This window comes from Ochotona curzoniae, unplaced genomic scaffold (assembly GCF_017591425.1).
Source record: "Ochotona curzoniae isolate NIBS_2020 unplaced genomic scaffold, NIBS_Ocur_1.0 contig_2210, whole genome shotgun sequence".
NCBI lineage: Eukaryota > Metazoa > Chordata > Mammalia > Lagomorpha > Ochotonidae > Ochotona > Ochotona curzoniae.
The window spans coordinates 34750144-34770961 of NW_024465369.1; the positions used below are offsets into that span (position 1 = coordinate 34750144).

General features: G+C 36.7%; 1 protein-coding gene across 2 annotated transcripts in view; it reads right to left on the bottom strand.

Annotated features, from left to right (window-relative positions):
• Window positions 1-1370: 1370 nt before the first annotated feature.
• The window catches only part of SP3 (Sp3 transcription factor), a 49018-nt gene continuing 29570 nt past the window's right edge, over window positions 1371-20818 (bottom strand). For both annotated transcript variants that reach the window (XM_040971730.1, XM_040971731.1), the window contains exons 5-7: window positions 11165-11357; window positions 5030-5226; window positions 1371-3109 (exon numbers count right to left, since the gene is read on the bottom strand). In XM_040971730.1, coding sequence (XP_040827664.1) covers window positions 2793-3109; window positions 5030-5226; window positions 11165-11357 — 707 coding nt within the window. In that variant the 3' untranslated portion in view covers window positions 1371-2792. The remainder of the gene's footprint in view (window positions 3110-5029; window positions 5227-11164; window positions 11358-20818) is intronic.

Consider the following 20818-nt stretch of genomic DNA (forward strand, 5'->3'; position numbering starts at 1 on the left):
ACTGAATGCGCAGTAACTCCAGTAACTGAGCAAAAACCCTCTAGTGCATACTTACACTGAGAAATATTACACTCACATGTATACTGCTAGTTAGAAAAATTTTTATAACTAGAATTTACTTAATTCTTCAATATTGTTTCCAGAGTTATGTTTAATACTTAAAATATAAAAACAGAATTTTAAGATTTGCCTAATGAGATTGAATACTTTGATTTTGTTAGGTAAAAGATCTAAAGTTCATTAAAACATTCCTAGAGGGTACTCAAGAAAATCTTAGACTGCTTAATTTCTTCACTGCATTCAGCCTCAACAAATGATAAAATTTGCTTTGAAACTCAGAGATCAAGAGTGTTCTGTACACTTACTACAAAATCTCAGCATTATTTTTAAAATCTTTATGATCACTCTAAAAAGGTTTAATCTCCTGACTTAATGGGCAGTTTGCTCAAGTAAGCAACCTTGTCAACTTAATCCTCTTCACATAGTTGTAAGTAACATTAAAAATTACCTAAAGGAGTTTGAAGATTCAGATTCTAATCCTTGTAACCTCAAAAATAATTGTGCATTCAACTGGCTGATTTCTGTAATTCCAAGCAATACTTCCCATGTCACATCACAAGCTGAACTTTCACATTCAAAAAGAAAAAACTCATCCATGTTTATACAAAGTCACTTCAAAAAATATAAAATGAAATTTTAAGGATTATTTCAGTGCAACAAATGTTGAAAATCCATCCATACTCTTCTTCATGAGTGTTTTCCATGAACTCTTCAAGACTCCTCATGTGTGTCTGGAGTTGTGCTATGCATTCAAAGACATTAACTGACAGTGTTAGGGTGGGCCTGGAAAAGATAACAGAAACCTTTATCCCCACTATACACAGAAGTGATGGGAGATGATGTGATTTTACTTTCAATTAGCTAAAATACAGTCATATCAACATTATTATACCTTCCTTCCTCCTCTCCTGCCTTTATCATTAAATACATGCGAATTCACAGCAAACTTCCCAAATAACTCCTGTCACTGCAGTATCGTTTTCAGGAGTCTTCATGTCAATTCAACATTTTTTCCAAAATACTCCGAACAGTGCTTTTTAAAAGATAAACAAAAACAAGAAGGGGGGTTTGTTACGCGGCCTGGATAAAACTGACACAAATCAGCGTGGGTTGGGGGCTAACAGAAGCTTTGTTCTCTTCACTAAGAGAACTTCAGAGAAATTCAGTAAAACTGCCGGTGCTTTTCAATTCTTCTACAATATTCTCTCTTACAGTTCACTACCTAAAAATAAAAAACGGAGATAAAGAAAAATATAGCACACAAATCCCCACACCATAGTAGTAGTTAAACGCACAGGAATACAACAAACTCAAAAGAAAAAAAATAGTGTTTTATTAACTACCACACTGTTATAATACACTTTAAACGTACAATAAGGTAGCCTTTAAATTTGAGGTGGTCTTAAGAATAACAAATGAACAGAATTCCAAATTTTTGAAATAGGTGAACTGCTGCAGTTATAGGTATACATTTAGGAAAACTGTATAGCTCTTACAAGACCAGCAATTGTAACTTTATTTTGTACATTTTTAATTGAAAATATAAACAATAATTAAAAAATAAAAAGAAAATACAGCATAATAAAAAACATACAATTCTCAATTAAATGTACTGGATACATATAAATTTTTTAAGGGAAGAAGCAAAAAAGGAAAATGGTTGATATTTAAGTGCAGACTGACTACCTAGACAAAGAAAAGACTTAAAAAAATATCATAAAACCTCTAGTTTTCTATGACTAATATCCATATAGTTGGAGTATCGTCACTATGAAAGTGATTTTGTTAAATTTGCATATGTTATACTTTATTGGTAATTTACATGATGGCTTTTAAGGCCCTGGCAGACACATGGTTTTTGGAAACAAGATTGGATAAAAATCACTGCTAAGACGCAATACACCTTATTATTATATATATTTTTTTGGTCCTCCAATATTCAGAAAAAGGATAATTCACTATAACATTGTCTTACCACCCAAATGCCTCAACCTATACATTTTAAATTTTTTAAACATTGGTTATATTGCCCAACTTTGTTATTGAAAGAATATTAACAAGACATTATTTTGGCAAATTAAATCTTACACATGGCTTTTCAACAGGATTTAAAAGGTGACTATCCCTAGAGTTCCATGTTAAAATGTAATTTTCAAAATCTTACAAGAGTAATGCTTAAAATATTGTACAGTTAACCTAATTAAAATAATTAGCTTCAAAATGACAAATTGATAAGCTAAGTAAAGCCTACACTATGTAACATTTGCTTGGAAACTTGATTTGTCAGTTATGCATAATAAAAATTCCAGTCATCAAGAAAATTACAAAAAATTTTTTTATCATAACATGATTTCTCTCACCCACCAACTTTTTTTTTTATCTTACAATAGATAAATACCAACATGTTCTCATTTTTACACTAAACCACACAGGATTGATGCATTTGGTTAGACTACCATTCGCATTGTTAAATTCAATTTCTCTTTATATAACTTGGTAAAATTTCATTTCTTCTAGATTCCAAAAGTACCTACAAAACCCATGCAATTTTACCATTTTTATATACTATGGAATATCATACAAAGTAAGGCATTTCAGTGTCATGTATAACCAAGTTACTGTCAATCCAAAAATTTTTGCACATCAATAAAAAGATATCTAAGAACTTAGGAACAATATTCTTTTCACTACTGTATAAAAATAACCACAATGAATAAGTATTTGTGTAATATTTACTCCATTGTCTCATTTCCAGAAACTGTGACAAGCTGTAAAGGTATTTCCGTGTTGGTAAGGATATCTTGATTGCTGGTGGCGGAAGTACTAACAGTTCCTATCCCTGAAACAGAACCTTGTTGAATATTTGCAAGGATAAGTGTTGTTCCTCCTGCAGTAATCAAAGTATCATCTCTCGCAGCTTCCACAGATGCCAGCACTGTACTGCTTGAGTGAATAACTTTTTTATTTTGATGGGTTTTAATATGTTTGGCAAGATGATCACTTCTCATAAAGCGTTTTGAACATTCTGGACAAACAAATTTCTTCTCACCTGTTAAGAAAAAAATTAAGTTATTTAGTTTTTAAAATTCAATTTTAGCAGATTAGTCACCACCCCAGAAACAGTACATCAACACCGACAGGAGCTAGCAGCAACAGTCTATTAAAATGCATCAGGTTCCTGCAAGATTCTTAGAGAATAGCTCTCCTCAAAATATGCAAGCCATATTTTTTTTCTGAAAAGCAATCCTCCAGTGTATAACAGACTGATATTTAAATAAACATTCAAGATTTTAGCCATGTTAGGACTTTATTATACCTATGTTTGAAAAACATCAGCTTAAAAAAATCATTTGCAGCATGCTTTATTAAAGTCCAAATTAAAGTACACTTTGAGCTATAGTTAAGTTTTAATTAACATGTCATATCCATGCTTCTAAACCCTCTTCAGCAATTTTATGGAGCTCTAGAAACAACCAAGTACTTCCAAGGCTGAGGCAGATACAAGCTCAGAGGTTCACTCTAGTGGAGTGATCCAAGAGTAGTGAGGACAGCTGACATGGTCTCAGCAGGACTATTCAAGAGCAAACCCAACACTTAAGATGTTAGTTAATACCCTGATGTTTGCCTTATTCCAAGACATAAATAAAATACTTTAATATGAAGCATATATTGAATTTCTACTATATGATCTATTATGTGACAGGATAATTGGAAGAGATGGCAAAAGGAATTCAGTAAGAAATCAAAGAATAAATCTATTATTTTTTTCGTCAAAAATGTCTTGGCTATCTTCATCTCCATATTTCCATTCCATGTAGGTCCTCCCTAGACCTCGTGTCTATATTTCAGTAACATCTCAGTCTCACTCCGCAGTCCAACAAATCATCGTCATGATATTTCGTAGCAGATGAGCTGCCGCCTTTGTAGGAACCTTAACCTGCTTCCCCAGTACTTCCCACCTTTATCTGATCACAGACCTCTTCTCCCTTTGTAACAACTTACTAATCAAAGTCCACTCATGAAAACTGTCTTGGGCCACCCTAACATCTGGAAATCAGTATCTCCACATGTGAGCATATTTAGCATGAGACACTGCAACACAAACTCCTTATTACTGTCTACTTTTCTTACACAATTAAGTTTCTTACAGTCTCATCTGTCTAGCTAACCAAAGAAAAGAAACTAAGAACAAGTAGAGCATGTGATCTAATACTACTGCATACTGCAAGGTTATTTTAAACAATATATAAGCAAAAGGAGGTGTGCAGCAGCAAAGCTTGTTTAAAAAAGAACCTACAATGCAATCCAGATATCACAGAGTTTAAAATCCACTACATTCCCCATTTCCCCATGCTTCCTCTTTATAACTTCTCGGTATTGTAAATAAAACAATTTTTAATTTTCCAGTATTTAGAACAGACTGATGGGACATTCTGACCATTTAACTCTACTTGACAGCAAAAGAAAGCTGTCTGAGTCAAGTTCTAGGGCCATTTTTTCTATAACAACCATACAACACTAGCTTAAAACAATGTGCACAACAGAGCTTTGCTAAGCAATGCCTTAGTTACTCCTCAGTGAAATCTTTCCCTTCCTGGTAACTAAAACAACAAAAAAGGTGTTAATGCCCAAATTTATCTTGAGAAAACGCATTATTTTTTGTTAGTGTTGGGGAAGAAGAACTAACACAGATCAAGAGTAAAAAACAACAAGCAACTAATTTAAAATTGTAACAGATAAGGAATAGCATAAACGAGCCTTAAATCATTCAATGATGCCCACAAAAGCTAACCAAAATTTGCATAAAATACAACTACAAAACAACCCACCCTGGCTTGTTTCTTAGAAGTAGGCGAAATTTCCATGTAATTACATTTTAAAGATTTGGTTCAATAGATACGCTAAAAAGTACTGGGGCGATTATTCAGATTTAATTCATTTTTATCTGTTAAAAATAAACATTATGAACCTGTATGTGTTCTTCTGTGCCTCTGTAATTCATCACTTCGAGTAAATCTTTTACCACAGAACATCCAGTTACAAACAAAAGGGCGCTCTCCAGAATGCCAGCGTAGATGAGCTCTCAGATGTGAGGTCTTCCCATAGACTTTACCGCATCCTGGTATATGACAAATGTGTTGCTTCTTTTTCCCAAGATTGGTACCTCTAAAAGAAACACACACAGAATAATATGCACTTGCATGAAAATATCAAAATGAATACCACCACTTAGACCTATATTCCCATGTTGTTTTTCAACTAAATGATGCTATCACGATGAAATCCATCAAGAAATCAAGACCATTTTAGATAAATGCAAGTGAAAATTTGTACTTCAAGCATGTTTTACCTATTAATTTTTCTCCAAAATTAGTGTGATTGTTGTCCAGATATAAATATGCTCAAAATTATGTAAGCAAAAGGACACTTCATACATAAGTTATTATTCCATCAGAACCATTCATGAATTCTATGTACAGGCCCAATCCAATGAAGTTAAAAGGTGCTTACTTAGAAAGTTAGATAGTTCAAACATATACATAACCACTCCAGAAAAGTTTATGGAAAAATGTTAACTAAAAGATGACTGGTGGTGGCCAGCATTATGGCATAGCAGGTAAATCCTGCCACCTGCAATGCCAGCACCCAATATGAACACTAATTCCCACCCTGGCTGCTCTGTTTCTGATCCAGCTTCCGGTTACTGGCCCAGGAAAAAAAAAAAAAAAAAGCAACGAAAGATGGCCTGAGTTAGTGGGGTCTCTGCAATCCACATCAGACACCTTGGATGAAAACTGGCTCTTGACTTCAGCCCGGCTCAGCCCCAGCTGTTGCAGCAATCTGGGGAGTAAACCAATGGACAGAAGACTTGCCCCTCCCTAACTCTTTCAAATAAATCTTTAAAAAGGGAGGAGGAGCATTTTCCATTAACTTTTTCAATGTCCCTCATATAAATCAAAGACTAAATGACTAACTGATCACAGGTACAATTAAAAAGTAGACAGGCAGTTTAAGCATAGCTTAATATGATTGCAGCATATTTTGCTCATGCATTTTTACGGCCACAACCTAATGTGTGCTTATTAAAAACTCTGTCTAAAGCTAGATGTCCTAATTCCCTTAGTATTAGCTTAAATACATTCAAATCAAAATTCTCTTTATAATTAAGACTGCTTTCATATAAACCATATAAAGATACCCAAAATTATTCATGATATAATACAGTTTGATCCATATCACAAAATTTGACATTTATTACATTTCAGCATTTAATACCAAGAGCAAGGATTAGACGACAGGTGAACCAAGGTATTCTTAGCTTAAGCAAATAGAAAACATTCTGATTCCAAAACTGATATTTGAATAGTATCACAAACTACAGTAAATAGTTATTTTTCGAGCCCTTAAAAACAAAACAGGCTAGTTACTGAAAAGAAAAAACTTTTTTTAAAAAGAAAAACATGACATTTCAGACAGAACAGTTACCAAAATCATACTGCATAAACTTTGCATTGTTTGAGATTTTGTTTAAAAGCACATTTAAAATCTCCCCACATCCCATCCTCCCCCAATCTCAATTCTAGGTGTAGCCTGTAAACCTTCCACAGCCTATAAAATCCTACTAAATCAAATATACCTATTGTTTTTCAAATTTTACTGGAAAAAACGCATATTTCCCCACATTTATATTTTAATGTACTCACACTCAGTAGCATGTGAAATTGCCATAGGACAAACAGTGCTAAACGGTGCAGTGCTGGCTGTAAGATGCCATAGGTGTTCTGAACAGGGAGACATCAATGGGCTCCGGTAGTTAGAGAAGACTTCGTGGAGGAGGTGGGTAGGATTTAGATAGAAAGGAGGGAAGGCATTCCAGGCAGAGGAATAGCATAAGTAAAGACAAGGAGGAGTCATGCTGTTGTCTCAAGGGCAAGGACGTCATAATCTAACACAATTCCAGTTCTGCTCCAGTCCACCCCCAATTTCTACAACTCTCTTCCAAGAGCTGAGTGAGACAGGTTTTTCTGGCTCACTTGCAACACCAAAATTTTCTTTACCAAAGCCAATTTTCTTCCCATTTAATTTAGCTTTTAATATTTGTTTTATTCTTAAATGGCCATATGAAAAAGAGAATGTTTGTGGCTATTGGTGTACAAACCAATGATACACATGTTCACCATAGCAATTTCACAAAGGTTCCAATTCAGTTCACTTGTATATTCATCACTTCTTGCCCTCCTCAGGTGAATCAATGTGCTTTTATAAACTCAAAAGTACTATTTCACAAACTTAGCAAAATTTATCAAGGCAAACAAAGCACATTTATCATAACAAAGCACAAGCTAACAAATTAATAGTAACAATCTGGATTCTCAAATAATCAAGGAAAGACATTTTCAATTCAGTTACAAGGAAACAGGAAAAACTGTCTGATAATCAAATGGACATCTAATGGGGGGGGAGTGGCAGAGTGGCACACAAATATCCCATAATTGAAGGGAAATAAATGTTCAACACCCAAGTACAAGTTTCTACTTAAAAAGGAAATGCTAGACATGGAGTTATGGCATGTCCAATAAAGGAAAGGTAAGAAAAAGATCACCTAGCTTTCTTCTGTGATTAACATAACACTACTAACACCTATTACACAACCACTAAAAACTGAATTTTCTTATCAAGTGCCTAAATGTGTTTAACAAAAATAATAGTTCCAAGATATAGAGGGGTTTTAAAAAATTAAGTAAATCCAGTCTCTTGCTTGGAGTGGGAGCAAAGGTGAAACGCTGAACAAATGGATTTTGCAAAAATAAGCAAATTTAATTAATTAATTAATTATGGATTAATGCTTAATTCATACAAAACCCTCATCACAATATCTTTAAATCTAATTTTGCTTTACTACACTTATATGGCCCTTTTGCTGAAGAGTCTCTGAACACTGTTTCTGGTCAATAAATACTGGCTAACTAAACACAGTGTTCAGATTATTTATATTTTATACTTTGCTTAAAATGTACACAAATGAAATTACCTAATATTTAATATCTCCAATTATCACTTGCCCACATTATTTAAGAAATGTTGCAAAGAAGTCAATACTCTAAAAACATTTCTAAGTGTCACTAATTTCATCTTAGATGCAACATTGTCATTTACACACATGTGCTTCTCATATGTATAATAATTGAATTTTGCTGAAACAGGCTCTAAAAAACAATAGTTTTCTTCTTAAAAACCTCAAATTTAGAAGTAAACTACTTCCAAAAACAAAGATATTAAAGTCTTAGAAAAAAATGTCCAAGTATTTCTAAAATCCTCAGGGAAATTTTTAAATAATATGATAAGACAGTAAGAAGGAAAACTGAACTCAAATTGTTCATGCTACATACAAGATTGCAAAACCATAAGTAATGGGACTCTTCCATAACAATGCAAACAATGCATTCTGCAAATCACTGAAAGGTGTAGGCAATGTAAAGTTAGAAAAAAACTATTTGCATGAATGACACACTAACAGGAACTAACAGATTCACAAAGGACATTAAACAATTCACAGAACAAATTTCAAAATAAACTAAAAATGTCCAACCTCAACCATTAGAAAATACATTACGTAAAATAACAGTGAAGTTGCTTTTTATCTTCCAAAACATTAAAGGTTTAAAAAAAAAAAGGAGTGGGAAAAAAACCAAAGCCAACAAAGGTTTAAAGAATATATCCTCACACACTGCTGGGGGGACTACTTAAACTAATGCAGCCTTGCTAACAGACAATTCATTCCCTCTGACCCAGCAATTATACTTTGCCAACTTACACTAATGACATAATCAGACAAATTTGTAAAGATACGTGTGAGGAGTATGACAATAAACTCCCAATGAAAGATGTTAAGTTATATATCCATAATGAGAAAACAGACATAAAAACAATGGAGACTATACAGACCTGGACAAATTTACAAAATATTCCAACACAAGTAAAACAGTGAGAATAAGATGATTTTACTCTAAAATACATGCAATGTCTGGAAGAATATCGGCAAAAATACGACGATGATTTTCTTAAAATGAATAAGATGTGGTATGTATGTATGTACATACGTGCGTATGCATACATGTATGGACCTTTAAGAGTTATTTATCTGAAAGTCAAGAGTTACAGGGAGAGGTAGAGATCTTCCATTGGCTGGTCCACTCCCCTGAAGTCCACAACAACTAGGACAAAGCCAGAAGCCGGGAGTTCTATCCCAATGTCCCAGTGAGTGCAAGGGCCCAAGCACTCGGGTCATCTTCCACTGCTTTCTTAAGCACACTAACAGGAGGCCAGGTTGGAAGTAGATCAGCCAGGACAAGAACCAGAGCCTAAGTGAAATGCCAGCATAGCAGGTGGCAGCACAACTTGCTGCGCCATAATGCTGGTGCCCAGAATTTGGTATTCTAAAATCCATATCTGAGTTCTTATGAGCACATATTAGTGTAATAAGATAAAAGAATTTTTTTCCATTTTAAAATAAGAAATGGGTGAAATATGGGCCAGGCCTTTATCCCTGATTTGACCTTCATAAACAATTCATCTTTTAAAGCTTTACCAAGAAGCAGATTTCAGAAGCTACTGCCTTGCAAAACTTATTTTAACAGATCAAAACAATTCAAAGAACAAGTAAAATCTGTAATGGCTAAAAGTAGATACGGATATCCATGAGTGAGATGCAAACGATCATCCCCTGGGAGGCAGCACAGCATGACGGTTAAAGCACTGAAATATGAAATTGTGCCCAAATTCCAGTTGTGTATGCTCTGAGAAGTCATTCTCTAGGTCTCACTTAAAAGACTAAACAGGGCATTGTGGCATTGAGAGCTAATATTCTGTACCAGAACACTGGGTTGAGTCCCAGCTGCTCAATTTCCAATGCAGTGTCCAACTAATGTGCCTGGGAAAGCAGCAGACCATGGCTCAAGTCCTCCTCCCATCCGGAGACCTAGATGAAGTTCCAGGCTCTTGGCTTCAGCCTGGCAAAGTTATGAGATCTTTCTCTTCCCACCCACTCCAACCCCATGTCAAATAAATGTTTAAACAAGGGGGGAAAAAGTAAGTTCTCAGTGTTAGCTATTATTAGCCATTATTTCTTTTTTTAGGTGGTCTAGCCAATGTCCTCAACCACAAAGAGAAAGGCTTTCTTACATCGAGCTCGTATTTCATTCACTGTCTATTGTCTACTTTAAATAGATTTCCAAGAAAGGTATATTAATAAGGCCTTTTACTATGACTAGGCATTGGGGTTAGTAAACCCTGTAGTATGGTACCATAATTATTAAAGTTTGATGAAAACTTCCTATTAATGAAAAATCCCTCTCTGTCCATTAATCCCATCTTGCTTGATAATAATATTGCTCTTAAACTTTCTTTTTGCTAGCACTTGACAAAAAATCCTTTTTGCATTCTGTTGCCAATTTTTTTGAGATGTCCCTTATAATAAACATCAGACTGGATTTTATTGTTTTTCAAAATATGATCTGATTCTCAATATTGTAATTATTAAGCAAACTCATCCATATTTAACATAATTACTGATCATTCTGAGTTTATTCCTATCATGTTATTTATCCTAATGTTTTTCATAAACACTCCAATGAAATACTATAATGCCAGTTCCTTAAAAAAAATCATCATTAAGGCTTATTTTCCTTTCTGTTGAAAATGTAAATGCTTATGCTTATCAAGTATTTCAGAGCTGCTTCTTAACTTATTTTTACATAACTGCTATTCTCAAGCTAAAAATCAACTTTTTCATCTGTATTTGGCAAATCTCATTGCTGGTTTGCAAATATGCTAATTTCTGTTGTGGGTCTAAAAAAAGGCATCTGTTAACACTGATTTTTAAAACACAAACTAAATTTTTTAAGTTTAAAAGGCATTTAGAACAGAAAGTTCTATTTCATACATTTTTGTCTTTTAAATTCCACCACACGCAAACAGACACACACCCAAAATGATCATGTAATGAACAACTTGCCACAATTAAGTGATCCAGCATGCAGTATATCAAGAATAGGGGTGATGTTATTAACGCTCTTAAAAGAAACTATGGTTTGTACGTGCATACCTCCCACCACCTTCTTTACAGTTGGGACAGGTGCAAGCTACCCTCCGAAGTCTCTTTCCTTCTTGATGTTGTTGGTCCCCTTCTTCATCTACCACCTGCACTCTTAAGTGTGTTAGATCATTGGTATTCAAGGTAGAATCACCACTGAGCTGCCACTCTTCAGGATCAGGCTCTTCTTCCTTGATCCTAATATCTAAAGGAAAAAACAAGTACAGATGAGAAGCAGCCCACTGGCCCAAAATGACAGCATGAGATCTGAATCTCCTGAAGAAAAGCTGTGTATTATGTTGAAGTAAAAAATGCAGAACCTAGTCATTTTGGCTTATTCCTCTCCAACAACCTCCTTTACTCCAATTATTAGAAATCAGTCCAGAAAGGAACTAAAGCCAGTGTGACAGCTTTCTTTTTTAAAGATTAGGAAAGAAAGGAAAACATCAATGATACTTGCTCAACTAGTCAATAAATCCAATGATCAATTCAGACTGGCACAAATTCTAATGCCTTTAATTTCTCTTTCATAACTTGCATCTATCATGCCTACATGCACATGGTATATGAATGCAAAAGAAGAGTAAGCATTCACTTAAAAGTGTCATTCATGCTAAGATTTAATTACTATTAAAATATTTATAATGGTCACATTATGGTAGAAGGATGTATACAAGTATGAGACAGCTTCTATTTCTAAGGAATTTTATCATATATGACTGGAAAACAAAATGAATGAATAATGGTGTAATAAAAGAGTTGGCAGGGCAAGAAGTTTTGGCATTTTCTTAGCAGGGCCAACTGGCTTTCATTATTTACATACCAAAAACAAGGCTATATCATCTTCTAAGTGAAACTAAGAACAGATCAATTAATACTTTTTTAATCTTAGTGGAATTGTTTTTAACTCTCAGTGGATTTAGAACAAACACTGAATGTAACCATCTTTGGTAAAAATAAATTCCCAGCAATTTTTATTTGATGTATGTAAATGAAAAATCTTACCTCAGGGCTATTTAACCAATTCTTGGGCAATAACAGCCTAAAAATTACACTGATTTAATAACTCCTGAATTTACATTAATGAAAAAAATAATGTGTAACCAACAGTATCTTAAGCTTACCTAACAACCACACCAACAGTCAAGAGGGAAATGAAAGAGGGGATCCTGGTCTGGGTGGATGGGCACTACCATCCCCTGGGAGCTGGAGAAGATCCAGGTACAGGGGAAGGACAGTTAAAGAGTTCTAGGCAGAAAGGCATCAGCTGGTACTGTTTTTGAGACCTACGAGAGGACTTCAAAAGGCTAATGGGGAAAAACTGGAATTAAAGAAATAACGTGTATTTTCCATATGCCTGCAATAGCCAGGGCTGGTCCAAATAAAAGCCATGAGTCAGAACTTCACCTGAGTCTCCCACAGGAGTGGCAGAGGCTCAAGCACTTGAATCATCCATCATCTGCTGTCTCACAGGTGCATATTACAGGAAGTTGGATCTGAAATGAACTTGGAACTTGGATCCAGGCAATCACAACAGGGTACAGGAGTCCCTAACAGTAGGTTAACTGTAGTGGCAGCATTAACTGCCCTTAGATAAACTTTCTAAAATGCCCTCATCCAAAGAAACCAGACCCACAGGTCTGGAACTTAAGAAGAGATAGGTATGTGCCAGAGATACAGACTGGCAGATCATCAGTATTCATCAGTATTTACACAGTAATGAAGCCCATCTAAGGAAACAGATCCTTCAGGGATTGAAGGTAGAACGACAAAAGACGTAAAAACATGCTAACATAAAAAGATTTCATTTCAAGAAAGACAGGAAGCAGATATTAAATACTATAATTAAACTAAAAAGCTATCAAAAGGTGAAAAAGTGTTAGTAGGTATATTCAACTTTTTCAAGATGCCCAGTTCAGAGATCAGAGACAAACATGGCAGCAGAAGCTGAAGACACTGCAAAGGGGAACATGAGAAGGCATATCTACAGACAGAAAAAAAAAAACAGATAAATATCATTCTAAAAAATTTTAAGAAAGATTCAGTTTGAAAACACAGAAGTGAAGTTCCTAAAAGTCAGGACATGATCATTCAAAAGATTCAGAGGTTAAGCTGATGGAGAACAGCCTTTTCCTCTCACATGAGGGAAAAGGGCTCATTCACTCACTCATTTATCCAGTAATATAACTGTCTACTATGTGCCCCGATACATAGTGAATCTGACTTGGCGGCTGGAAATCAAGGCGAAAGTGAACAATCAGAAATGAATCTAATCCTTTCAGATAACCAATATAAATGAATCTTAGCTTCTGTTCATTTATAATCAGATGTCCACTTAGATCATTATGCCAAGATTAATACTACAGATATTGTACAGTACTAGCTTTCACAAGATGAATAAAACAGCAAACATCAAATGTAGTGTTGAATATTAAGTTCATATAATACATGTTATTGGGTGTTTTAACAACTACTCATTTTACCATTCAACCTTTTATCAATGTGTATTCGGCACTACATGTGATAAGGCGGTAGGAAAAGGCAGACAAAATACATCAAGAAGCAATGGAGTCTAAAGATGTGATGCTTGAGAAGACTGACAGACACAGAGAACAAAAAGCCACAAATGAGACAGGACCTGAGAGCCTACAGAACTAGAGCAGGTCCAAACGACATGTCTTGTCCATCCGTCAAACCTTCCTTATCACATTCCTCGGCTACCAGCAATCTGACTGGACAAGTCACCAACTTCAGGTGAGTTGCGTCAACCTATTTTCTAAACAGCCTCTCAAAATCTTCTTGCTAAATAAAAATCTAACTGTATTACATGCCTGATTCAACATTCTGTACTAATTCTCTACTTTGTAGAATAAAGTCTTAACTCATTAAATCAGTATTCAATCTGACACCATTATTTTCCAACTTTAATATTAAAACACCAAAATTCTCATCATTTTCAAAACATAGCCTTTCCCAAAGTCCCACCTTTGCATGCACTGCTACTCTCCTAGACTGTTATCTAGCTTTCTTGCTCTTCATGTTAACACTTCTTACCCTTCAAAACAAGTTTGAAAATAATTTCTTTATATATGCTTATAAAAGAACCAATTATCTTTAATTATAAAGTGCCCAGAAAGTGTCATGTATAAGTGAACCAACCCTTCTTAAGAAGGAACTTTCAACACAGGTAACAATCTATCCAGAAACACTTTATCCCTTTCCTTTCTAGGCTCTGTCCACATAAAATGAGATGAAAGGTTAAAAAATTTCCTAAAAGCTCAGTTCATATGAAAAAACCAAAGTATTTGCTGAAGGCAGTAATTACCCAACAATTTATACCCAATTATAGTCACTGCACTTACTTCAACCAACACAGAATCATACGAAATTAATTAAACCAACAAGTTCTAAATAAGTCCCCTCTGCCAAATGTAAACCAACTTAAAAACAGAAATAGGCTAAACAACCCTAATCTGAAATGCTCCAAAACTCAAAACATTTTGTGTACACTCAAAAGGTTAGGATTTTAGGACACTTCCCATTTTTTATCTAGGGATGCTCAGCCAATAGTATATGCAAACACTCCAAAAAAAAAAAAAACAAAAAAAAAAAAAAAGAAAGAAAAAGAACTTCTGAAATCTATAATACTTCTGGCACTGAGCATTTCCGAAGAGGAAGACAAAACTCATACCTTAAAAGTAAATCTTCAATACTAGGCAGTCAAGTTTACCTCTTCCTCACTATTTTATAGCACAGATGACAGAAAAACTTTTTTAAAACAGTACTCTGTCAGTGTCCTACATGGTACCAAGTTATTAGAAATTTACTCTGTACAAGATTCAGGAGAAAGATAAATAATACACTTTACAATGGCTCACAGAAGTATGAAGAGATACTCAATATTAAAATTTTTAAAAATTGATTTCTAATTACAATATCATTACTAACTGATTTATTTGTGTGTGTGTTTACTTGAAAATTATGTGACAAAGAGAAAGGGAGATCCATCTTCCATTCACTGGTTCCACACTCAAATACCCGAAACAGGGGGGTGCCAGGCTGAAGTCAGGAGCCTGGAACCATGTGGATGGAAGGAACTCAAGTTATTTGGGCCATCATCCTTCCACCATCCCAGGCACATCAGCAGGAAGCTGGACTGGGAATAAAGCAGATGCCACTCAAACTGGTACTCCAAGAGATGTGGTTATCTCAAGTAGTGACGTAAAACACACCTGCTCTAAGACTAAAAAATTGTACAACAACTGTATCAACTTTTGTTAAATACTGATGAACAAGTGGTAGAATTAGCCAGTTAGGGACATCCTTAAAGCAGAGCCAAAGATGGCTGCTAAAAGATTTCATAGCTGGTTACTATATGGGGTTTAAGAACAGGAAAGGAAGTTGCATCCCAAGCAACTAGAAAAATGGAGTTGGTGCAAAGCAGGTTTAAAAAATGTCATGCGATGGGAGGTGCCTAACTCTGGATGTGAAAGCTTTGGCATGGCTATTAAATACCCAAATAAAGACATGGATCAGGAAGCTGATGGGTCTAGAGTCCAAGCAGCAATTTGGCCTGCCAATACAAATATACACAGTTCTGGGTCACCTGGAATACCATTTGAGTAGAAGGAACTCCCTGACAATGCAGCATGAACAAGCGGAGGAGACTGGAAAGGAGACCCCCAGAGGTCAATGAGAGAAGAAAACGGGCACCCAGAAGCCAAATGAAGAACCCATTCCAAGAACATAATCTACCATGTGAAACGCTCAGTAAGAAGAATAAAGGGGGGTCAGCACTGTGGCACTGCAGGTAAGGCCACAATGCTACATCCATATGGGTAGAGGTTCAAGTCCCAGCCACTCCAACCTTCAATCTAGCTCCTTACTAACGTGCCTAGGAGAGCAGTGGAAGACGGCCCAAGTACTAGGACACCTGAACCCATGTGAGTCACGGGATTGGAGTTCTTGCCTTCTATGCTTGGTTCAACCCAGCCCTAGCTCTTGGGGTCATTTGGGAAGTCAATCAACAGGCAGAACACCCTCTGTGACACTCCTTCCCTATCACCTCTCCAATTTTGTCTTTCAGATAAATAAGCAAATCTTAAAGAAAAATACACCTTTGGAGTAACAATAAGACAGTCACCAATGATCCTGATAAACACTGTTGTAATGAAATGAGGAAACATTCTAGAGTGGATACAAGGCAATGGAAAGATAATGAAGGCACATAGAGACAACTGAGCTTTGCTGTAAAAGCATGCATTAAAAAATTGGTTAGGCCACAAATGCAGATTTACACCAATGTAGCCTTTAAATTCAGTTGCAATATCTGAGTAAGATATACTGAAGTTATTACCAATGAACATGCCTAACTCAAGGATATCAGCATAGTATCTAACACATAACATAATACATTGAAGAACTTTTACAAGCTAACCAAAGTATTGGCTCTTTTACTATATTTGTTACAACATTTAACTTTCCTTTTCACCTAATCTTATACAGCACTGACACAATATGCCTCCCACAATCACAGCTGTTTTCAAAGTCTACAAATAAAGCAACCTGTTGAAGAGATTTAGCAGAAAAAAAAATACTACATACCTGAACAAGAGCTGAAGAGGAGAAAACAAGAAATTTAAATTATAACACATATATACACAGACACACACACAGAGGTATATATGATATAACTGGAGATGAGAATGCTAATAACCCAGGGTAGGCCTAATTTCTATCATAATTGCTACTAAATCTACCATCTTCCTGATTTTCTATGCCAAAACAAATTCTAAATTTTTTTAAAGCTAATTGCAAATCTATCAATAAATTAAATATGTAAGATAAATTGGATCAACAAGTTTGAAACGTATGTAAAATCCCTAGCAATAGACAAACGTGAATTGCAGTACTGTTGATAAAAAGAGGCAATCTTTATCAATAGTGAAATCTGTATGATGTTGATGCTCTTACCAAACTCTCATATACTCTGTGCCTTTAACTTTTTTAAGCATTAATAAAATCAACTCATTTAATCCTCTGCTTATTTCTTTTGCTTTATTTGCTTTTTATTGTTAATATTACTTTGCCATAAAAATCACCTAAACAAAATTACAAAATAGAGCCCAGCACAATAGTGTAATGGTTAAAGTCCTTGCCTTGAACACCCCGGGATCCCATATGGGTGCTGGTTTGTGTCCCAGTGCTTCCCCTTCCCATCCAGCTCCCTGCTTGTGGTCTAGGAACACAGTCAACAATGGGCCAAAGCTTTGGGACCCTGCACCCATGTGGGAGACCTGGAGGAAGCTCCTGGCTCCTGGCTTCGGATCTGCTCAGCTTCAGCCATTGTGGTCACTTGGGGGGTGAAGCATCGGATGGAAGATCTTCCTTTCTGTCTCTCCTCCTCTCTGTATATCTACCTTTCCAATAAAAATAAGTAAATATTTAAAAATAATAATCTCATAGATCCAGCTTATTTTGTTTTGTTTTTAAGTTTTATTCATTTATTTATTTGGAAGAATTACATAGAGAGGGAAAGACAGATCTTCCACCCACTCGTTCAGTGCCTAGATGGCCCAAAAGGCTAGGCCTATGTCAAGTCAAAGCCAGGAGCCCAGAAACTTCACCCACATCTCCCACACGGAAGGCAAAGCCCAAGCACTTGGACCATCTCATCTTCCACTGCTTTCCTCAGGAACCTGGAAGAGAAATGGATTGGAAGTGGAGCAGCCAGCATCACAGGCCATAGCTTTACCTACTGCACCACCAACGCCCACCCCTCACACACTTGTTTTAATTACAATTGTTGTAATCATCTGGATTCCTGTGGACAATTTTGAACTCCCTGAAGTCTTTTTAGTGATTTTTCTTTTAAGGGAAATTGTTCTAAATTATAGACACAGGTTCCTAAAACATAATTACTCAGGTGTAATCAAAAAAAAAATTAACGCTTTAGTGGCAGGTTTTAAGATGGAATTCTAGGGCCTGGTGCAATAGTGTAGTAAAGTCCCCACCTTGCACGCTCCGGGATCCCATATGGTCGCCAGTCCTAATCCCGGCGGTCCTGCTTCCCATCCAGCTCCCTGCTTGTGGTGTGGGAAAGGAGTCGAGAACGGCCCAAAGCCTTGGGACCCTGCACCTATGTGGGAGACCTGGAGGCAGCTCCTGGCTCCTGGCTTCGGACTGGCTCAGCTCCAGCCATTGCAGTCACTTGGGGAGTGAATCACAGGATGGAAGATCTTCCTTTCTGTCTCTCCTCCTCTCTGTATATCTGCCTTTCCAATAAAAATAAATAAATCTTTTTAAAAAATGAATTCTATTCACTTGCCAAACATAACCAAAATATAAATATATACCATATTATCTGTTGTTAACACTGAACAGTCTCTTCCCAGATACCCCTTCTGAGATCTGGATTCTAACTCCTCTCTTTCCCTAAGCAAGCAGTGTGGTACAGAAGGTCAAGCCACTGCTTGAAGTGCTGATTCAAGTCTCAGGTGGCTCCACTTCTGATCCAGGTCCTTGCTAACACGCCTGGGAAGGCAGGGGATGGCCCAAGTGCCTGGGCCTATGCCACCCACAAAGCTGACCCAGCCAGGGAGGCCCCCTGGGGAGTGAACCAGCAGATGCAAGTGGTCCTGCTATCTTGCACTCCCCCCTCCTTTTTCCTCTCTGAACCTTTCCAAATAAATCTTTTTTTAAAAAAAATTTTTTAATCTGCCATCTTATTACAGCAGTTTTCTAAAACTGCCATCAATATTTTTCTACTCATTTGGAAATTATACATTAACAGGATTATTCTTCCTATTATACCTAGATAATATCATCCTTAATACACAATCACATGAACATAATGAATCTTTTTTTTTAAGATTTTTTTTTATTGGAAAGGCGGATATACAGAGAGGAGAGACAGAGAGGAAGATCTTCCGTCCGATGATTCACTCCCCAAGTGAGCACAACGGTCCATGCTATGCCGATCCGAAGCCAGGAGCCTCTTCCGGGTCTCCCACACGGGCACAGGGTCCCAAAGAACTGGGCTGTCCTCGACTGCTTTCCCAGGCCACAGGCAGGGAGCTGGATGGGAAGCAGGGCTGCCGGGATTAGAACCGGCGCCCATATGGGATCCTGGGGGGTACAAAGCGAGGACCTTAACCACTGCGCCACCGCGCCGGGCCCTGAAATAATGAACCTTGTAACACACCATACACAGTATCACTATAGTCTCACCACAAATATAAGGAAAACGTTGTGATGTTAAATTAATACATGAAAAATGCTTTTTTTTTTTTTACCATAATAATCTGAACTACTAGGCTAAATCCTTGTTAAGGAAAAGGAGGTCTGCTGTTAGAGGTTTTATTTAGATAGAATCAGCTCCTCTTCAGACACTGTTAGCATACTGTTCATGTTAACGTACGTTAACTCATTTCACTCTCTCATATACTCTGACAATAGTTTCTTTCTACTCGACTGCCTTATCACGCCACAAGCAGGGAGTTGAACAGGAATTGGAGCAGCCGGGACACAAACCAGAAACCCATAACAGTCTCAGTAGTTGTAAGGTGAGGACTTCAGTCACTGAGCCAGACCCACAATATATTTTTCATTTAAAACAAGCTATCATAGCAACTGAATCCTAACTTAATTTACTTCCCTATCTTTAAATCACCCACTCTTTGAAACATTGCATCACTAGAGGACAAACCTATACTCCTGCTCAAGTCTCTGTTAAAGTAAATTTCAATTGGGGGAATACGTAAAAATAGCAGTAGGCAATATCTGACATATTGTTTTAATCTGAGAGAGAGAGAAAGCCCCCATCTACTGGCTCACTAACTGCCAGAGCCAAGCAGGTAGCAGGGACCCAACTGCCTAGGTCAACACCCACTGCTTCCAAGAGCTTGCACTAGCAGGAAGCAAGGACTGTGCCCCACAACTCAGGTATGCATCGGGGGAGTCCCAACCGGTGTCTTAACCACTAGCCAAAATCCAAACCCTAAACTTGATTTGTAAACCTCACCTTTCATGATCTTATTCTCAAGTTTTCATAGTGTCTACTCAGTAGATACATATGTTCCTCCAGGTTCATTTTCTTAAAAATGCAAAAACAGCTTCCAACTTAATTCCATTGCCAATTCTTTTAACTGTATAATCCCAAGAAAAGTCTCTTAAATTAGGTGGCTTGCAGTTGCCACTTAAAATACTATATAGCCATGTAAGAAGAGAATTCAGTTATGCTTTTTAGATACTCATTAATTATTGAAGCACAATGGTAATGGCAACACATAGAATATACACTTAATTTCTAAAATTTAACCTATGGTTCTTTGCTAAAAGCTTCAAATACAAAACATCACAGACTTTACAAGTCTTAATTGCTGCTTTTGTTTCAGTACTTGGGTCCGGCACAGTGGCCTAGCAGCTGAAGTCCTCACCTTGAATGCGCCACGATCCCATACAGGCACCGGCTCTAATCCCTGCAGCTCCACTTCCCATCCAGCTCCCTGCTTGTGGTCTGGGAAGTCAGTTGAGGATGGCCCAAAACCTTGGGACCCTGCACCTGCACGGGAGACCTGGAGGGAGTTCCTGGCTCCTGGCTTCGGATTGGCATAGCATCAGCCGTTGTGCTCACTTGGGGAGTGAATCATCAGACAAAAGCTCTTC